This window comes from Eleutherodactylus coqui, chromosome 9 (genome assembly GCF_035609145.1).
Source record: "Eleutherodactylus coqui strain aEleCoq1 chromosome 9, aEleCoq1.hap1, whole genome shotgun sequence".
In the NCBI taxonomy this organism is placed as follows: domain Eukaryota; kingdom Metazoa; phylum Chordata; class Amphibia; order Anura; family Eleutherodactylidae; genus Eleutherodactylus; species Eleutherodactylus coqui.
Window position 1 is genome coordinate 47,874,952 of NC_089845.1, and position 21,102 is coordinate 47,896,053.

Consider the following 21,102-nt stretch of genomic DNA (forward strand, 5'->3'; position numbering starts at 1 on the left):
GGCTTTCATTTCTTACATCGCTGAGGTAAAATAAAAGCTGCGCTGTGATTGGTTGCTATGGTCAACACAGATTTTCTTTTGGACAGCTTTGTGGTGTGGGGCTCATTTTTGTATATTTGTATATTCCAGCACTGCTATTCATAAAATCCCTAGTACAGCATATAGATGTACACACAATACACATCTGTATACAAGCCCAGCGGCCTCCGTTACTCGGGATAGGTGACCTCATCGCGCCTGCTTTAACAGTAAAATAAAATAAACAGCCGTACGATACAGAGGCAGATATAAATAGATTATATCACATGTATGAATATGTGACGGGCGGCGTATGACGTAATTACTGCTCTCCACCCGGACAGGCTTCCTCATAGACACCTACATGGCAGCGGCGAGGCCCCCGGGCAGGAAGTGGCGCTGTGTTTTGGCCGCACACGTGGTTACTGGGCAGCATGGAGGAGCAGATAGAGCTGCTGTGCGGCTGCTACGAGCAGGTCCTGTTCGGGTACCGGGTGACCCCGGGGGAGGTGAGTGTTCTCTCGGCTCACGCTATTAACCCTGCAAGCGCCGTATTACAGTGAGCAGCAGCATTCCTTCAGTAGATGGACGTCAGTAATAGTAACCGCATACTAACATTACTAGTTCCTCTCCAATGTACTGCTGCAGGGGGCGCTGTCATCCACATGGGGCTGCACATCCCTGCCAGCAACCCTCAAGACGTGGGCACTGAATATATAGCCCCGAGATATGGCGTATAGCGGCAGAGGCTCTCCTGTTTTAACCCCTTAAGGATGCAGACTTTAAAAAAAAAAAAAAGTGATGTCTGAAGTTTTGTTTTTGCGCTTTTTAAATCTGCTTTCCCACGGATCCGTGGCATGGGCGCAGTGTCAGCTGCGTCTGTGCAGCAAATCGGGCGGCTTCCATTGACTTCGATGGAAGCCGTCTGCACGGGATCCGCAGAAACTGGAGCATGCTGTATTTTTTTTTTTCCCCACATGCTGGCAGAGATGACCTCCGCAGGATTTAATGCCCTGCCAACCGATGCCCAATGATTGTCTATAGGGCATATTGAACTGCGGATCATCTACAATTCACTTATGCCCATGGACACGAGGCCTAAGGCCTCATGTCCACGGGCAAAAGAAGAATTAAAATCCGCAGCGGATTTTAACTCTTCTCCCGCGTGCGGATCCGCACCCCATAGGGATGCATTGACCACCCGCGGGTAGATAAATACCCGCGGATCGTCAATAAAAGGGATTTTAAAAAAAATGGAGCATGAAAAAATCTGGACCATGCTCCATTTTCATGCGGGTCTCCCGCGGGGACGGCTCCCGCAGGCTTCTATTGAAGCCCATGGAAGCCGTCCAGATCCGCGGGAGACCAAAATCGGAATTTAAAAGAATTAACTCACCCGCAGCGGACCGGGAAGGTCTTCTCTTCCTCACGGCCGGATCTTTCTTGCTTCGGCTCGGCGGATGTGCCCGGCGCATGCGCGCAGCACGCCGGCGACGTGCCGCCGGCGTGACGAGTTCATCCGCCGGCCGAAAAAGAAGATCCGGCCGTGAGGAAGAGAAGACCTTCCCGGTCCGCTGCGGGTGAGTTAATTCTTTTAATTCCTATTTTCAGCGCTCATGTCCGCGGGGGCAGGAGGGACCCGCTACGGATTCTCCATGTAGAATCCGTAGCGGGCCTGATTTTCCCCGTAGACATGAGGCCTAAGGGTTTCCCAGGGAGAATACTACCGATGACCTCATCAGGATGGGTCATCAATAGTTGATCGGCCAGGGTCCATTGCTCGGGAGCCGACCGATCAGCTGAGCGGGTGCCTGCTTTCAGTGGTGAAATAACAGAGGTCGGAGCAGCGGAAGTCTCAGTGCTGCCCCCTGTGTTGTGGCCGGTGCTTGTAACTTCAGGCACGGCTCTTTGAAATCAGTGGGAGCCGTGCCTGCGGTTACTAGCACCGGCCACTACACAGTGGTCAGCGAGAAGACTTCTGCTCCGACCTCTGTGTATTTGCGGCGCTGACAGCATGCGCCCGCTCAGCTGATCAGTCGGGGTCCCTGAAGGTAACTTGAAGATGTGATCGTAGAGGCGTTACTTATGGAGTGCCTTCTACTAAACCTACGATAGCAGCCTATTAGACTCTGCCTGAAGCGGGCCTAATAGGCTGAGTTACACGGTAGACATGCAGGCCTTGGTCAGGCTTCCGGCTGCCATGGGAACCTATTGGTACCTTGCGATCGCACTGCGGGGTGCTGATGGGTGACAGAATTATCCCCCCTTCCCCCATCATCTGCTTATATGCTGCAATTGCTATTGATTGTGGCATGTAAGGGGTTAATCCTCCAGATTCTGGGGTTTCTTTGCTCTTGGCTGTTAGAGCAGGAGCCGGGCTGTTGGTAGTCAGCCAAGCCAGCGTCCTAAAAAGATATATGGGCCGTCACTAAGGGGTTAAGAAAAAAGCTTTCCCATACAGGATCTGGACTATTGCTGAATACTTGTTGCCTCTTGTGGCATCTGCGGGGTCTCCGGGCCTAATGTATGAGTTTGGCGCATGCGCCCGGTGAACGGGCAGTGCAGATATTGGCATGGTGTTCCTTCTAAGGCTTGTAATATCTGGTGGCTTTGGAAGTAACTCTGATAACTCTTCTCTCTGTAGCAGTGGACCGCAGCGGTGGACTTCACCAGTCACTCCCACACAGCCTCACTATCTGTGCTAGCTGTTAATAACAGGTTTGTAGCCACTGGGAGCAAAGATGAAACCATCCACATCTATGATATGAAGAAGAAGGTTGAACATGGCACCTTACTGCATCATAACGGTACGTTAACAGCGTTGTTACTGGGGACATTTTAAAGGGCCGCTCCGGTGAAAACACTTTTTTTTTTTCATGCCTGATCCCCTCACCTGTCACTCTCTGGAGGTCTCCTCTATGTATTGCAGTCACTTCATGCAGTGCAGCTCCCTGTCTGATGCTTATTAGACACCATCTTGAGGCTGAGAATTTTTTACTATCCCATGATGCATTAGCTAAGGCTATACCATTTATGCCTGCAGGGGGGACAGTATAATTAGCATAACTTTTTTATAGTCTAAATAAGCTACAGACCATAAGTATACAGTCAGGAGGGGCTGAGCTGTGATCTCCTCTATTATAGTTGTGTGATCAGTAACTGTGACAGGAGGGCCCCCTCTAGGCAGTTTTAGTAGTAGATCCATTTAACAGCATCACATAAACGTGAGAATTTGACTAGAAAAGGAATACCTATACCCAGGCAGATCTGAGCTGGTCAGAATGAGATCACATGACCATTGAATTTCAGACAGAAAGAAATAACTATCCAAGATAGCAAGTGAACAGTCAGATCCTGAAGATGATGTGTTGGAAGCCAGAAAAGTGTGTAAGGATTTGAGTGACTTTGATGAGGACCAATTTGTGACAGCTGACTGACTGGACCTGAGCATCTCCAATCGGCAGGCCCTGTGGGGTGTTCACGGCATGTAGGGGTTAGTATGCACCAAAAGTGGTCCATGGAAGGACAAACAGTGAATCTGCAACAGGGCAAGCGAGTATCAAAACTGGTTCATAGAGCAATAGAAGAAGGTGGTCTGGTCTGAGGATCTACTGTGGGAAGAAGACAGTCCGGAGGTGGTAGCATGGTGATCTGGGCAGTGTTCTGCATGGAAGCCTTGGGTCTTTTTGCTATTTATGTGGCTGTTACTTTATATAAACATTGTACGGACCAAGTATACCCCTTCATGCTGGGGGTCTACCTTCAGCAGTATAATGAGCCCGGCCTTGCTGCAAAAACTGGCCAGGAATGGTTTGAGGAACGAGACAAAGAGGCCAAGATGTTGTCTTGGCTTCCAGATCCTATCGAGCATCTGTGAGACATGCTGGAAAAGCAAGTCCGACCCAAGGAGGCTCCGCATTGCAGTTTACCCCTTGAGAACACTACCATTTTTTTTTTTTTGGTATTTTTCCATTTTTTTCCTTCTCCATTTAAGGCCTCTCTCACAGGCATTTTTTTTTTTTATTTTTCCCAGCGTAAACGCCTCCATTGATTCCAATGGGGTTTCTCAGACAAGCATTGGAGCTCGGTGTTTGTAACGCCGCGCTTTTCGGACGCTGTCTGTTCTGCATTTTTATTTTTTTTACGCACCTCATCACCTATTGTAATGGTGGGGTGCGTTAAAAAATGTTGTCAAGCGCGTTTAAAACGCAGTGTTTTTACTGAGGCCTGTGTGAGAGCCGCCTAAGAGAGAAAGAACGTAAGTGTATTTTCCCGTCGCCTTCTCCTGTAAGAATAGATTTTGTAGCTTCGTTTCTAGGAGTCTTTTACGCTTTAAATTACATGGATTTGGAAATGCAGCTATTTTTTCCGATCTCGTTAGGATTTATTGTTTGCACTGTCATATCCCTGACTGTTGAATTTTTAATGAGCCAGCCACTTACACGAAACCCTGTAGGTATAAAGCGCTCGTTAGTGCGCTGCATTAATGATGTTGGTCAAGTGGTTGTGCGCACGTCAGTAACACTGCCTGTAATACATTATGGAAGCTGTTACGGTATACATCTGCAGAGAGTATCAGGCCGCGCCCGCACCACCGGGTTTTCATCGCGTATTACGCATGAAATGGCGTCAACGACGGTACATTGCTTTTCATTGTTCCGCTCTCACTTGCGTATATTTAATGCGTATGTTGCACGCGGTAAAAAAAAATGCAGCATGTTCTATTTTTTTCGCGTAAGAGCCCCACTGTAATCTACGGGTGCGTTCTGGACGCTATTACTTATTGCGTATTTGCAATGTTTTTTTTTTACACGTTGCTAGGAGACATGCAAAGGAAGTTCAAAAAGAAAGCAGGAAGTCGTAGGCAGACAGTGCAGGAGCCTCCAGGGACCACCAACCCCTCCGAGCTGCTGGAGGCCATAATATACATAACACGGCTACCTTTGATGTGGGCGGACTCATTATTCTGATGCACGGACGTGGCGGTGTAAAAATGGAAAAACCAGCCAAGAGAGCCTCATGCTCTAGTGAAGGCGTGGTTGTCAGAGCGCCGCTAACCACTCTCACAACACAGCAAAGCGCAAGAAAATGTCGCCTGTGCGTTCATGTGAGCGCTAGAAGAGTGTTACCATGGGGTCAGGCAACTTCTGATCTCATTCTCTGCCCGCGTTCATCTTTGTGCACATAAAATAAATGAAATACAAAGAAAGTCAAAGCCGCATGCTGGAAAAATAGCCATCAATGAAGCCAAAAAGCTCTCCAACGCGCAATTCGTTTTCCTTTCTCCAAGGGTCAGTGGATGGTAATAGATTGCACATGCTCATGTAATCCAGTGACCATCAACTCTAGATTGTTGCTGAGGTATCTGATTTTAATGGGGCTCCTTCCTGCCGGCCAATGTACGTTACGTCATACTTCACAGCCTAGCAGGGAGTGCCGAGCTATTGTGGAGACTACGCACTTGTGCTGTCTCTGCAATACATCAGCATTCCTTCCTAGCCAGGGAACAATACAGCACAGGGACGTGACCTTCACTGACCTGCCAGAAGAAGAATGCAAGATATGCAGGCTTCATAACAAGCCGGCCGGCTGGAGGTGACATGACCCGGGGGACTGGAGAAGATCAGCCAGGAGAAGATGCCATAAGGAGTCTGCCTGGGAAAAATAGGTGAGTATAGATTTTTTTTTTTAATGACAAAACCCCTTTGAGGCCGAGGTCAGATGAGCGTGTTTTTTTTTTTTTGTTTGTTTTTTTTTTTTTGCAAGCCTATATGCACAAAAAAAATGCCCTGTTCACATAAGCGGAAAATGCGTGAACAAGCAAATGTTTATATGCGCAGTGCATGAAACTTTGCCCGTTCACTGGAAAAATCCCCGCCTTTTAGAAAGTTCTGCCTCTCATTGGCTGAGCGCTGTGACCACTTTAATGAATTGCTGAGCGCTGCCTCTGATTAGTCACAGCGATCAGCCAATCAGAGGCAGCGCTTTCAGGGGCCAGGGATTTTTTAATCCCTGGCCACCAGAAATACAGAAAAAGACTGCCGGGAATGGGGAGAAGCGCCAGACAGCACTTCTAAGTAAGTTATAATTTTTTTTCTTTTTCCTAGAGCTAAGGATGGTTTTCGGGGTAGGGCTTCTATTTCAAGTCCTGTGGCAGCTGTGGCAGGGGATTCTTTTTAGTCCTCGCTGTAGACCCTTCATCACTAAACACTGACAGTGCTGTCACAGTGTCCAGTGATGAGGGGACTTCCCGCGGGGATTAACAGAACCCTCGGGGAGTCCCCTCATCCCCGCGGGGACCGACAGGAGTTAACAGCAGGACTTTTAAAAGGTGCTTCTGGCCAGGAGCACCTCTTTAATGTCCTGCTGTAAGCAGCGGGGAAGCTATTCCCAGCGCAGGAGTTTCCATTATTTTTTTGCTCCCATGAGAGTCAATGGAAACTCCTGCAAAACGTGCACCAAAGATAATGCATGTCCTATGTGCGCGCGCAAAACACACACTGGTGTGAACGAGCCCTAATGGATCTACAGCAGTGCTTAGACTGTTGATCAGTGTCCTCGATTTCCTGGGACTTCAAGAATGACTTTGCCGTTGAGATCCAGAGAAAGTATTGGAATATGTTGTGTTTATGTTATTAATTGCAATTTAACTATATCTTTGCCCAATGTGGCGGTTGGGTTTATTTGGCGTCTGGACAGGAGCTTTGGAGCAGCACAGCTGATTTGTTCTTCCTTTGTACGCCAGGTAGCATCACCTGCTTGGAGTTCTTCAGCAATACTCACCTGCTCAGTGGGGCGGAGGACGGGCTGATGTGTGTGTGGAACACCAAGAACTGGGAGTGCCAGCAAACCTTTAAAGCTCACAAGTAAGTTGTGTGTCAGATACTCCAACAAGGGCATCGCACACCACAATTCACCCGTCTGTATGCACAGATAATGGTACCAGGTGGGGATTTGTTTGTTTGGAGCACAAATAAGTGTTGTCGCTGTCAGAAAATGGCGGCAGAAAATACATATTTTTTCCAAAGATATTTTTCATTTAGTACATTGAAAAATTAAAAATAAATTTGATATTGTAGACATACTGATTGCACTGACAGAATAAGGTTATGTCATTTTTGCTGTAGTGTGTACACTGTAGCAACAAGACCCCCCCCCCCCCCCCAAAAATGGCAGAATTAAAGAAAAAAAAAATTCCATTTCACTCCACTTAAAACTTGAAAAGTTTTTCAGTACATTACATATTACCATTTGAAAAATACAGCTCGTCCCACAAAGAACACGTTCTCAGATATCACTGTGGATGGGTAAGTAAGAGTTGGGATTGATTTAATTAAAGGTAGCAAGGAAAAACTGAAAAAAAAATAAGGCTGCGTCCTGAAGGCGTTAATAACTACAATGTAATGTAATTAGAGTTGAGCGAACGTACTCTGGCGAGCTTGATGCTCGTTCGAGTATTAGCGTACTCGATGGTGCTCGTTACTCAAATGATCATCAAGCCGTGTTCAACTCCGCCCCAGTTTTTGGCTCCTCCCCGCTGTGACGTGCCTGTTTTGGCCGCGACGCAGCACACGTCATTGGCAAATTTTTTGTCTGGTAGGCAGGGGAGTGAGGGAGAAAAAAAAGCTCTGCACTCGGCGTCCCACATACAAAAATACTCAAGTCTCCAATGGGGTTCGTTACTCGAGTAGAGCTCTCGAATAACGCGGACCTGAGCATTTGGGTGCTCGCCATCTCTAAATGTAATACTTGAAACCTTTTAACTATTTGGAAAGGTACTTGGCTGTAGTTGGCTATATCTGGCCAGAAGGCATATGCTAAACATTACATGTAAGACTGTTCACACAGCGGATTTCACCACCGATTCTGCATGAAATCTACATTAAAAAGGGAATTATTAACCAGAATGGAAATTTTTCTAATGCAGCATAATTATAGTCTGCACCAAAATCTTCATCTAATTGGTGGAGAATTTGAGGCAGATCCACAGCAGACTTCACCCCCTGCAATTGGAAGCGTGCAATCTGCTGCAGATTAGCAGTAAAATCCACTGCGCAAATTCTGCTGCTTACTTTGGTGCAGATGTGTTCCAGAACCTGCCGGGTGTGAATGGACCATAAACACAGATTTCTGTTGTAAAAACATATCTGATTTTGTATGACTGTGAACCTGGCCTACGTGCTGACCTCACGTTATATAGTCATATGTGTCCTTACAATGTAATCTGACTAAACATTTCGGTTACTTCACTGTTCTCACAAGTCCTCGTAGTGATACTGATGAGGAAATCGCCTTTTTTGATCCGTTGAAAGTAAGATGCTTTTTCTCTCTCTGCAGGGGTCACGTTTTATCTCTTTCAATCCATCCATCTGGAAGACTGGCACTGTCTGTTGGCACAGATAAAACACTAAGGTGAGAACCGGCGCCAACGCTACCAGTAATGTGATGGTTGAGTAAACGTCTGGTGAGCTATCCATACACTGATGCAGTTACTGGCAGATTGGACGGCCGCCCGAACCACCGACCAAACATGACTGCACGTAGCTGAAATAATAGCCTGAAGGGCCGTTTACACGCGGCCATTATTGCTATTATCGATGACTGTCAGGCAGCATAAAAAACATTGCGGGATTCTTGCCAAGTGTAAACGCTCCTCACGTCACATAGAATGTGATCCAGCGGTGAATCGGTCTAACCGGTCTACATGACCCCTCACCAGCCAAGACAGAAATCTACTGTACACTGATGAGGGGCAAACACCCCGAAACAGCTGTCTGTACATGGTTTTCTGTCTCGGTTTCCTATTCCTAATCATTAAGACTTGTTAGAAAGTCACATTGATTAGAAGGAACGCTACTATCCAGTAGGTGGCGCTGAGGAGGTATTTTTCCATCTTCCTTATTTACATAAATTACCCAGAGGACCATGCATGGCCTCATTAGTCTCCTCACTCTGTGTCCCCACACCCCTCCTGGGTGCTCGCCTTGGGGAGAGACTATACCATCCCCCGACCCACACTTTTTTGGGTGCTCTCCTTAAGGAGACACAACACCCCTCCTGACCAACAACCTTAGCAGTGACGTTGGCACATGCAGTCGTTTAGATGGCTGTCGTCACGTCTAAATGGGACAGTGGTCCGTTTTCAGTATAGACGGTACTGTAGGTGGTTCAGAGGAGGAAGCGGCCACTTACACTAATCAAGAGTACAGGCCCCGATCTTGTGGTCTGTAGAGCTTGGATGACTGAGTTTTACTGCGGGTACTGCAGGAGCTGTGTGCTGCAGTACCTATCTTCAGGATGTGTCATTTGAAACCCCTGCTGATCAGCCGATGCCCCCCCCACTGTCGCAGCGGGATCCCGACTACTAGTGACAGCCGCCTCCCGCTGTGGGATAGCCGGGGATCTGCTATGATCTCGCGCTATCCCTATGACGTAAGGGTACGTCATTTTGCGGGAAGTACCCCGCTCCAATGAAGTACCCTTACGTCATGGGACGGGAAAGGGTTAATGGTCATGTGTGGTACTACTGACGACATTGCTCGGAGGTGCCTGTGAGTACAGCATGTGGCTGCTGATTGGCTGCCCTGGTCATGTGCCGGATAACGGTATGAAAAGTAATGCCGCATTATGTAATGGGAAGTCGTGTCCTTTTGATAAATGTGTTTGTGTTCCTCCCCATTTCTAGGATGTCAGCTTCCAGTGAGTGCAGGAAGCCCAGCACCCCCCTCTAATTGTGTGTTTTCTTTTATATAGAACCTGGAACCTTGTGGAAGGTCGTTCTGCTTTTATCAAAAACATAAAGCAAAGTAAGTCCTACAAATCCGGTTCCTTTTTATATGATCCTTTTTTTTTGTATGGAGGGATATCAGAGGTCGATCCCGTTCCATACAATGCAGGTGCTGAATGTTTCTCACAGCTGACACCCGCCCGCGACAGCTGTGATTAGCGCCTCCGCTGATCTTGGCTGTTAACCCTTCAAATGCCGCTGTCAATTGTGACAGCAGCATTTAAATGCCACAATCGATGTTCGTCAGAGCCGTGCGATTGCCGTGACAGCTGAGAATCTTCTGAAAGACCTCAGGGCTGCCATTACAGACTGCCTGTCAGATCGTGGTATAATGTAATACTATGGTATTATACCATATACTTCAGGATCGATCAAACAATCACAAGTTCTTCTTCCCTGTGGGGACTAAAATGAAAATGTAAAAAAAAAAAAAAGTTTTTCTTATAACAAAAAATCTAAATAAATCATTTCTGCGCTGCCCCACTGCGAAGATTCTGTGAGATTTCCGTCCTTTGGAACCTAGCCTAAATGTCCGATCTACCAAAAAAATGCATTATTTACCCCGCCCAGTGAATGTCAGAAAGATAAAATACAGTCATGTGTATGAACAAATGGTACCAATAGAAACCGCAGGACGTCCTGCAAAAAACGAGCCCTCGTACAACTATGTCGACGGAAAAACCAAAAAGTTATGGCAGCAGAAAATAATTTAATTTTTTTCCAAAGATATTTGAAAAATAGTACAGCGAAAAAACTATATAAATTTGGTATTGTAGCAATCATACTGCCCCCCCCCCCCCCCCCCAAAAAAAAGATGGTGGAATTTTTCGTTTTGATTTTTTTTTTCACTCCACTTAGAATTTTTGAAAAGTTTTCCAGTACATTGTATGGTACATTAAATAGCACCATTGATCCAGCCCGAAGGCAGTTATGGTGATGAAAAGTTATGATTTTTGAAAAGTGGCGAGGAAAAAAGGGCCGCGTCTTTAAGGTGTTAAAGGGTTTTTCCTGCCTAAAACCTTGACTAAGCATAGTGCTCTGCCTTTTCCATTGACCCCACAGTCTTTGAATGGACTGGCATTGCTTGCTGAGCCGCTTCTCTATTCTGTTGTACTGCAAACAGAATTACTGTTTGTTTGTTTTTTTTCCCCAAAACGGCACTATGAAAAATACAACTCTCCATACAAAAAAAAACCAAGACCTCATAAGGTTATGTTGACACTAAAAGGTAACGGCACTTTGAATCTGGTGAATGGGCACAAGAGTGGATTATTCCTGCTTGCTTGTGTTCTATTAGAAGCCAGCGCTCCAAACTTTTAATTATCTAAATCTGCTAATTGCTCGGCTGCTGAAACTTGCAGTTTTTTACATTGTGTTATGTTGTGGCCTTGGACAAATCCAAGTTTTCCTCCATCATTCTGCACCTAATATTCCATAAAGACAAAGTGAAAACAGAAGGTTAGAAATCTCTGTAAAGTTTTAAAAAGTGAAAGACTAACATTTTGGATTGCCATAAGTATTCACACCCTGTACTCCGTACTCAGTTGAAGCACCTTTGGCAGTTATTACAGTCTCCAGTCGTCTTGGGTGTGATGCCACAAGGTTTGGGCACCTGGACTCTTCTCTGCAGACCCTCTAAAGCATTCGGGTTGTATGAGGGCTGTCTGTGGAGTCATATTCAGGTCTCTCCAGAGATGTTCGATTTGGTCCAAGTCAGGGCTCTGGCTGGGCCACTCAACTGTAGGGATGTTATTGGGCAGGTGATGAGCGGCGCCTGGTTTCCCCCACACAGAACACTTGATTCAGGCCAAAAAGGTTCAATCTTGGTTTCATCAGACCAGAAAAATTTGTTTCTCACAGTCAAAATCCTGTACTTGTTTTGGAAACTCCAGATGAGCTTTCATGTGTCTCTTACTGAGGAGGCTTCTTTATGGCCGCTCTGACATAAAGCCCAGATTGGTGGAGGGCTGTGATGGCTGACCTCCTGGAAGTTCCTCCCATCTGCACACAGGATCTTTGGAGCTCAGACAGAGTGACTATTGGGTTCTTGCTCACCTCTCTTACCCAAGACCCTTTTACTCCGATGACTTAGTTTGGGGGTTCGGCAGCTCTAGGAAGAGTCCTGGTTATTCCAAACTTCTTCCATTTAAGAATTATGGAAGTTGCTGGGCTCTTGGGAGGTTTCAGTGCAGCAGAAGGTTTCTGTCTGAGCTCTAGAGGCAGTTCTTTTCTCCTTATGGCTCGGGTTTGACTCTGATATGCATTGTGAGCTGGAAAACCTTATATATAGACAGTGTTGTGGTCTTTTAAGATTCTGTCTAGTGTCACACCAAAGGGTCTAAATACTTATGTCAATGCAAAATGTTAGTTTTTTTTATTTTTTATTTTTTTTAGAAAATTGACAACGATTTCTAATATTCTGTTTTCTCTTTGTCATAATGGGGTATTAAGTGCAGAATGACAGGAAAAACTTGGCATTTTCTTAAAATTTGCGCAAGGCCACAACATTATATAAAAAAAGATGAAAGGGTCTGAAGACTTTGTAAATGCGTTGTATGTGAGAAGGGGAATGGGGCGCTAGAGCTGGAAATAAGCAAAACCAGACTGCAATGAATAATCAAGTCTAGCACAGAGTCGTAGTATTAGCAAATCCTTGTAGCTGGCGGCTCCCCTGTAGGTTGGCATTCTAGAGAGGGACATTCATTTTGAGACTGCTAAAAGTTTAGATTGAATCTATTATTTCCTCACCCTAGAACGCACGTCAGACACAAGGCCCCCGAGCCGTGCAGCAACCATTCCATTCTCTACTGCGGTTACTATGGAGGACTCTATTACTACTGGGGTCACTATTACTACTGCAGTTACTATGGGGGGTGTCTATTACTGGGGTCACTATTACTACTGCGGTTACTACGGGGGGTGTCTATTACTACTGTGGTTACTATGGTGGTCTCTATTACTACTGGGGTCACTATTATTACTGTGGTTACTACGGGGGGTGTCTATTACTACTGGGGTCACTATTACTACTGCAGTTACTATGGGGGGGTCTCTATTATTACTGGGGTCACTATTACTACTGTGGTTACTATGGTGGTCTTTATTACTACTGGGGTCACTATTACTACTGCGGTTACTATGGGGGGGTCTCTATTATTACTGGGGTCACTATTACTACTGCGGTTACTATGGGGGACTCTATTACTACGGGGGGTGTCTATTACTACTGTGGTTACTATGGTGGTCTCTATTACTACTGGGGTCACTATTATTACTGTGGTTACTACGGGGGGTGTCTATTACTACTGGGGTCACTATTACTACTGCAGTTACTATGGGGGGGTCTCTATTATTACTGGGGTCACTATTACTACTGTGGTTACTATGGTGGTCTTTATTACTACTGGGGTCACTATTACTACTGCGGTTACTATGGGGGGGTCTCTATTATTACTGGGGTCACTATTACTACTGCAGTTACTATGGGGGTCTCTATTATTACTGGGGTCACTATTACTACTGTGGTTACTATGGGGGTCTCTATTACTATACAATCTTACTATTACAATCCCTTGGAAGGCAGCCATAAGGCTGATTTTGCCCTTAGTGAAAAATTTGTACCTAGAGTACCTTGAGTAAAATGTACCTCTTCTCTCTCTACAGATGCACAGATAGTTCAGTGGTCCCCCAGCGGAGAGAAGTATGTTGTGGTGATACATGACAAGGTGGATGTGTACGATCTGGAAACCGCATCGGTAACTGGGACCATCAAGAATCCAAAGAGGATATCGTCAATCCGTTTCATTACTGTAAGCAAGCCTTAGTCTTCTCATACCCCTTCTTACTACTTTTTCCTTTCCAACTCGTAATGTTCTTGAACAGCCAGACTCCTCTATCCTCATACACCTGTCAACCTCAATACTAAAGCCAGGCAGGGGAGATGACCTTGAATATCTTGTGACTATGGCACTTGGCAGGGAGTGGAATAAGACAGCAAGTGAAAAGTCAGTTCTTAAAGTTAGTCCCGGAAGTAGGAGTAATTGGTAAGTGTAAAGAAATGCCTGTGACAGGAGCCAAAGTATGATGGTGAGGCAGCAAGAAGGACTGCTGGTGAAACGGAAAAAGCATCATGGGCGCCGAAGGCTTATTGATGTGAGTCTGGAGGGAAGGTTGTCTGGTCCAATCCCACAAGAAGTGTAACGGTTCCTGGAGACTTGACAAAAAAGAATGAATCCTTGTAAGCAAAAATGGACGTACTTGGATGAGGAGATCCACTGCTGTCAGCAAATCTCCTCCAGCCCATACGGCATCTTCAGAACATCTTTATTCTATATAGAGACGTACAAATGAGCTGCTGGGGATACTGTACCGCACGCCTCTTGGGGGTGCCGCAGCAACAAAAAGCCAATACTCATGGATTGTTTCACCTTCCTACACAGCTGTTATAATTCATAGATCTGATTAGATTACGATTTATAGTTTCTGTTCTGTCACCAGCCCTCCATTACTCACTGCTTGGAGTTCTCTTAGTCTTCGCTGCCATACACATAGGTGACCTTCCTCCGGTGCTGCTAGATGATGAGCTGCGGAGCGTTCCTCATCCCCGAGATACCGGTCTCTCTTAGATTTCTATGTACAAGTTATAATTGCTGTTCTGTGACGTTCTGCATTAATATTGTAGCAGTTTTGATCGCTTACTGTCATAAACTATTTACTATGAAACTATTAAGCTGTTTGTCTTCAGACGAGGTAACTTGTCCCTAACTCTTAGGATGCCCTCCTGGCCGTGGCTGGAGATGATGAACTCATCAGGCTTTATGACCCGGACTCCCCCCAGAAATGCCTCTGTGAGTTTAAGGCTCATGAAACCAGGTAAGCTGCAGGTTAGCCATTCCCCTTCAACACGTAAACAAAGTTTATTGGCTACTTTCTTAGGGTGGCTTCAGAGGACCATATAACGGCCAGGTTTTCATGCCCGGCCGATATACGGTGGCCCTCTTGCAGGGGGAGGAGGCTGGAAGAGCTGGGAGTAGTGCTCTGAGCTCCTGCCCCCTCTCCGCCGCTTGCCAATATTTGCAATGGGAGATGCAGGGTGGAGCTAAGTTCTGGGACTTGGCTCCGCCTCATCCCAACCCTCACATTGCAAATAGTGGCGAGGGGTGGAGAGGGGGCGGGAGCTCAGTGCACTACTCGGAGCCTCCTTCCCCTGCAGTGACGGACACCGTATATCGGCCGGGCATGAAAACCCGGACGATATACGGTCTTCTGAATAAGCCCTTAGGCCGCTATCACACCAGCGTTTCTTTCTGTCAAACGCTACCATTGGTTTCAATGGGGAATCTTGGACAAGCGCTAAAAGGCAGCGTTTTTAGGAACTGTCTGGTCTATTTTCATGTGTTTCTGCCTTAAAACGCAATGCTTTGCCCATTGAAATGAATGGGGTGCATTGTGTGGTTACCGGGTTTTTGACTGTTTTTTCCGTTCTGGCATTATCAGCTTGGTTGGCTCTGTTAATAACTATGCTGAAAACGCAGTCAAAAACACACATCGGCGCAGCTGAAAATGCAGCGTTTTTACAAGCGCTTGTGTGAGAGCGGCCTTAAAGGGGTTGTCCCGCGGCAGCAAGTGGGTCTATACACTTCTGTATGGCCATATTAATGCACTTTGTAATGTACATTGTGCATTAATTATGAGCCATACAGAAGTTATCAAAAGTTTTATACTTACCTACTCCGTTGCTGGCGTCCTCGTCTCCATGGTGCGGACAAATTTTCGGCCTCCGATGGCCAAATTAGCCGCGCTTGCGCAGTCCGGGTCTTCTCCTGTCTTCAATGGGGCCGCTCGTGCAGAATGCCGGCTCCGTGTAGCTCCGCCCCGTCACGTGCCGATTCCAGCCAATCAGGAGGCTGGAATCGGCAATGGACCGCACAGAAGAGCTGCGGTCCACGGAGGGAGCAGACCCCGGCGGCCATCTTCAGCCGGTAAGTATAGAAGTCACCGGAGCGCGGGGATTAAGGTAAGCGCTGAGCGGTTTTTTTTTTTTACGTCCCTGCATCGGGGTTGTCTCGTGCCGAACGGGGGGGGGGGGGGGGGGGGTTGAAAAAAAAAAAACTTTTCGGCGCGGGACAACCCCTTTAAGGAAACTTTTTCCCCTCTTTTTAACAGAGTGAAGAGTCTCCATTCTTTTGAATACAGCGGAACTCCCATTATTGTGTCGTCATCGAGTGACGGTTATGTTAAGATGTGGAGGTTAGATTTAAATAAGGTGAGAAAGAAACCAAGCCGTACGTTTATGGTCCACGTAATGTATATGGCATCCGTGGTGCCTTCTGTAAGGCCCCCTGCATACTGCAGAGCCAGATTACACATGCAGAATCCGGCTCTGGCGGTAGCGGCGTCCGCACATACCTGCTTAGTTCCATTTTCTTTTGTACTGCGGATCATCCGCACTGCGAGCCGTCGGACTTGCGTAAAAGATTTTATTATTTTTTTAAACTACTGCTTTCCCGCGTCATTGCAGATCGGACAGCTTCCATTGACTTCAATGGAAGCCATCCATGCTGAATCCGCGAAAAAAATAAGCATGCTGGGATTTTTTTTTTTTCTTCCCTCCGCTTCCGGAAATTGCAATTGGTTTCCGCAAGTGTGCAGGAAGAATCAATTTCCCATAGCATACTATGGGCGCTATTTGCTGCAGATCCGCCGTGCAGACGTCCGCCGCGGATTACGTAGCAAATATCCATTTGTGGACAGGAGGCCTAACCGTTTCCAACTGCAAAACAAGATGGTTTTTATCGTGGTTTGCTGACGCATGATAATGTACGCTGTAGACAGTTTGTCTATAAAAACTGCACTCATCACAAACTGGGATAGTTTTGTGTATTATTGTTTTAACCCCTTAATGACTGAAGCCTGTTTGTGCCTTAATGACCAACAATTTTTTATTTTTTTTTTTCTTCGTCGCATTCCAAGAGCGATAACGGTTTAATTTTTCCGTCAATGTAACCATATGGGGGGCTTGTTCTTTGTGGGACAAGTTGTATATTTTAGTGACATCATTTTTGGGTACGTGTAAAGTTATACAGTGCATTATATTTTTTAGGTGGATTGGGGGGAAAAAAAGAAATCGTGTCATTTGCTGGATTCCATTTTTACAGCATTCAGTTTGCAACACAAATACTGTGACTAGATTGTTCTGTAGGACAGCATGATTCTGGCAATAGCAAGTTCATACATTTGTTTTATGCATTCCGAGAGCCATAACACATTTTAATTTTTTTGTGGAATGAATTCTAGTCTTCATTATCCAAATGTTGGGAACATAATATTGTGATTGCTTTTTATACCATTTTTTTCTAAAGGCAAGATTAACAAAATCTGCAATTCTGGCATGTTTATTTTTAACGTCGTCCACCGTGCAGTATAAATGATATGTTCAATCAATTCTGTAGGCCGATAGGATTACACCAATACCGTGTGTGAGATATATATATATTATAATTTTTTGTGGTATGAGTTGTTCTTTTTAATAGTGCAGTAGTGCCTCGGCATACTAGTGTGATCCGTTCCATAACAGAGCTCCTTAGCCAAAACACTTGTATATCAAATTACTTTTCCCCATTGAAATTAATTGAAACACCATTAATGCGTTCCAGATTAATGGAGCTTTAATGGAGAAACTAACTATACTACATGTAAAAATAAAAAAAGGGACCTCAATACTCGCCTACCGCCGGTGTTCCGGTCCTTGCACGGGTCTCTGTCGCTGCTGCGTCCGACAGAGCATTTCTTCCTGGAAGTGGGGCTGAATACCCCGCCTCCAGCAAGCTAATGCTCTGATTGGTTAATCCTGCGCCGCATCAGCCAATAAAAGCCAGCGTTGGGTTAACCAATCAGTCATTCAATGACATCAACGATGTTCGGGGGTCCCATACGACCCCCCACAACAAGATCACAGGTTGCCTGCAGGTGTCATGGCAGCCAGGGAAGGCCCCATGGCTGTCTTGGCAGAATGCCTATCAAGCTATGCCCATGGGATGGCTTGATAGAATGCCTATCCGATCGCAGTATGATGTAATGCTGTAACATTCTATCATACTGCAGCAGCGATCAAAGCATTGGAAGTTATCACCTGTGGGAACTAAAAAAAAAAAAGTAAAAATTAGATCAACAAAGATTTACTAATTATTAAAAAAAAAAAAGTAATACATTTTAAAAAAACTCTTGCCATATTTATCATAAAAGAATCTAAATAATTTGGTATCACAGCATCCGTAAAAGTCTGATCTATCAAAGTAATGCATTATTTACTGCGCACGCTGAACATCATCAGAAAAAAAAATAATGCCAGAAATGTGCTTTTTTTTTTTTTTTTTTTTTTTTTTTCTGGTCACCCTGTCGCCAAGAAAAAATGCAATAAAAAGTCATCAAAAGTTGTATGTGTTCCAAAATGCAAACTACAGGACGTCCCGCAAAACATGAGCGCTCGCACAACTATGTCGTCAGAAAAATAAAAAAGTTATTGTGCGCAGAAGATGGCGGCAGAAAATATTTTTAAAAATTAAATATCTTGGAGAAAATAGTTTGGTATCGTAGTAATCGTACGACTCATAGAATAAAGTTATCATGTCATTTTTGTTGCAGTTTGTGCGCCGTAGAAACAAGATGCACCGAAAGATGGCGGAATTTCAATTTTTTTCCCCATTTCTCTTCACTTAAAATTTTTTCAATGTATTTAATGGTACTTTAAATGGCACCATTGAAAAATACAACTCGTCCCGCAAAAAACAAGCCCTCATACAGCGACGTCGATGGATAAAGGAGTAACGGCGGGGGGACACAAAATGAAAATGGAAAAACTAAAAAAGCTTGGTCACTAAGGGGTTAATAAACTAAGGTTGCCCAGAGCATATTAAAAAATAAACCTAATTGGTCTGGGCAGGTCTGTAAAAATCCGAAGGATCAGAATATCACATTTATGGCACATTAAATGGTACTATTGAAAAATACAACCCATTCTGCAAAAAAAAAAAAAACAAGCTCTAATATGGTTATGTTTGGAGGACTCCCCTAAAGTGGGGATGAAAAAGCCAAAAAACTGCTGGGCATTTATTACATCGCCACGTGATATACCATAAACCTCTGATAGGTTTGGTGCTACAGAAATGAAGACTAAGGGCTCATGTCCCACGTATTACGTGTGTGATGCACGACTGTGTTCCACACGGAGAACGGGGCTAATGATAGTCCATGGGCTTTCATTGATATGTGCATGTAGAGACTAACAAGAAATAGCTGGCAGCACGCTTTATTTCTCAGCGTACCACACAGCGTGCGCCCTGTACACTTGTATAGGCAGCGTATACAACGCCGCTCTGGGTGACTATGCATGTGTTACTACTGGCGCCGTACTTGTTCCTAGCCGTATGGATAGTTGTGTCCATCAGACATCCCCTCCAATGTATACGTCCGCATGAACGGCCTTGGTTGCTCTGACTACAATAGAAGAATGTATATAATTGTATATTTTCTAGGTGACGGCCGCCCCCGCACTGCTGTGTGACGTCAGCACATCGGCGCGGCTAACGTGTCTTTCAGTATGGCGTCCTGGAGTCGTCACCAAGACAACAAAGCCGTCGGACCCGGAAGCTTCGTCTGGTGAGCTGACTGTTCTCCCTCCTCTAGAATGCGCATTTTACATCTGAGAACTGTACTTCTGGAATCCGGCTTTGCTCCTTTTATTCACTTAGGCTGGATTCGTGCAGGGCGCAAGCGCGTTTCTGACGTGCAAATACGCTGCATGTTTGTGGCAAAAAAGCGCTTGCGCTGGCGTATCTTGCCTCCTCCGGAATGTATTCACGCAAATACACGTGCATGTTAGTTGAAGTGATGTCAGCGGTCACAGGCCTCCTAGGAACATCTGCGAAGAGCTCTGCAAATGCGCATAGTTATTGCGTATGCTTCGCTCCCGGCATGCGCTCATACGCTACCACAGGGCTCGTGTATTACATGATGAAATGGGATAAGCTGCGTTCATTTTAATGTACGTAAAATACACATTAAATATACGCAGATGTGACTGGCCCAGTGTAAAGCAATCTACTTTCATTGCTGCAAATTCGCACACGTAATAGGCATCAAAAAAATACTCTTGTGTGAGTTCGGCCTAATACGCTGCGCAAATATGGCTGTGTCAATCGGCCTAATGGTCCATTTACACGAAACGAGCTCTCCGGCAAACTATGCCCAGAAGTTCGTCCCGTGTAAAAGGGCCATTACAGTGGTTTCCTGAAAATAAGACCCTGTCTTACATTAATTTTTGCCACAAAAGAGGTGCAAGGCCTTATTTTCAGGGGAGGTCTTATTATACTTACCTAACAGGCTCCGTCCAGGTCCCTACTGCTGCTCTTCAGAGGTCTGACGCGGTTGCCACAGTCTTCAGCCGCTTGTACATCATCACTTCCTGGTTACGAGATTCATAAATCCTGCCTCCACAATGGAGGGTGGTTGATGGGTTCTTTGACTGCTGCTCAGCCAATCACAGCCATCGCTTTCTGGAGGCGGGTTTTATGAATCCTTTACCAGGAAGTAATGTACACGTGACTGTGGATGGCATAAGCCGCGCCGGACCACTGGAGAGCAGTGGGAGGGGCCTGGGCCGAGCCTGCTGGGTGATGTATTCCTTTTTTTGTTTGTTTTTAATGCAGTGTAACCAGGGCTTATTTTCAGCCTATGGCTTATATTCAGCCTAGGACTTATTTTCGGGGACCATGATAGATACATTTTCCAGCACAGTGAACAGATTCTTTAGATTAGTATCCGGCATCATCCTGGCCAGCTGTCGGTGCAGTAACTCTCCCTGATTACTCCGGCCAAGGAATGATTGGCACTTCTAAACCACATCAGAGCTTCCATGATGCTTCTTGCTGCGGCTTCATGCAGCTGTGCATCCTGCTGTCCCCGTGCCAGCAGCGGAGGAAGCGGCTGTCCTCGTGATGGACCGGCTCCCACTACTAATGCTTCTATACTGTCTGCTTATTTAGTTTGTCTTGTTTTGATTTCCAGTAAAAGAATCGGAAAATCCAAAGAAGAAAAGAAAGATCCCCAAAGAGCAAACGGTGGAAGGCGGCACAGAACAGCCAAGCGAGGAGCAGGTGGAGCGCAAGAAGATGAAGATCACAGAGAAGCAAAAACTGAAGAAGAAGAAGCAAAATAAGGACTAACCCTTTAATTTTATTCTCTCTCCCAATGAAGTGCCGCCCGTACACCCAGTAAAACCTATTTTGTGATAATGGCAA

The 21,102-nt window shown here is 45.6% G+C and overlaps 1 protein-coding gene across 2 annotated transcripts; it reads left to right on the forward strand.

Annotated features, from left to right (window-relative positions):
* The first annotated feature begins 371 nt into the window (after nt 1-371).
* PAK1IP1 (PAK1 interacting protein 1) lies at nt 372-21,102 on the forward strand. 2 transcript variants are annotated; one of them, XM_066579355.1, is made up of 10 exons: nt 372-527; nt 2,663-2,825; nt 6,764-6,884; nt 8,356-8,430; nt 9,772-9,824; nt 13,469-13,614; nt 14,577-14,677; nt 15,971-16,070; nt 19,339-19,462; nt 20,870-21,102. In XM_066579355.1, exons 1-10 carry the CDS (start codon nt 453-455, stop codon nt 21,025-21,027), a joined length of 1,116 nt encoding a protein of 371 aa, XP_066435452.1. In that variant the 5' UTR covers nt 372-452; the 3' UTR covers nt 21,028-21,102. The 2 variants fall into 2 exon arrangements, with proteins under 2 accessions (XP_066435452.1, XP_066435453.1); XM_066579356.1 differs by having other exon boundaries at nt 396-527; nt 2,666-2,825.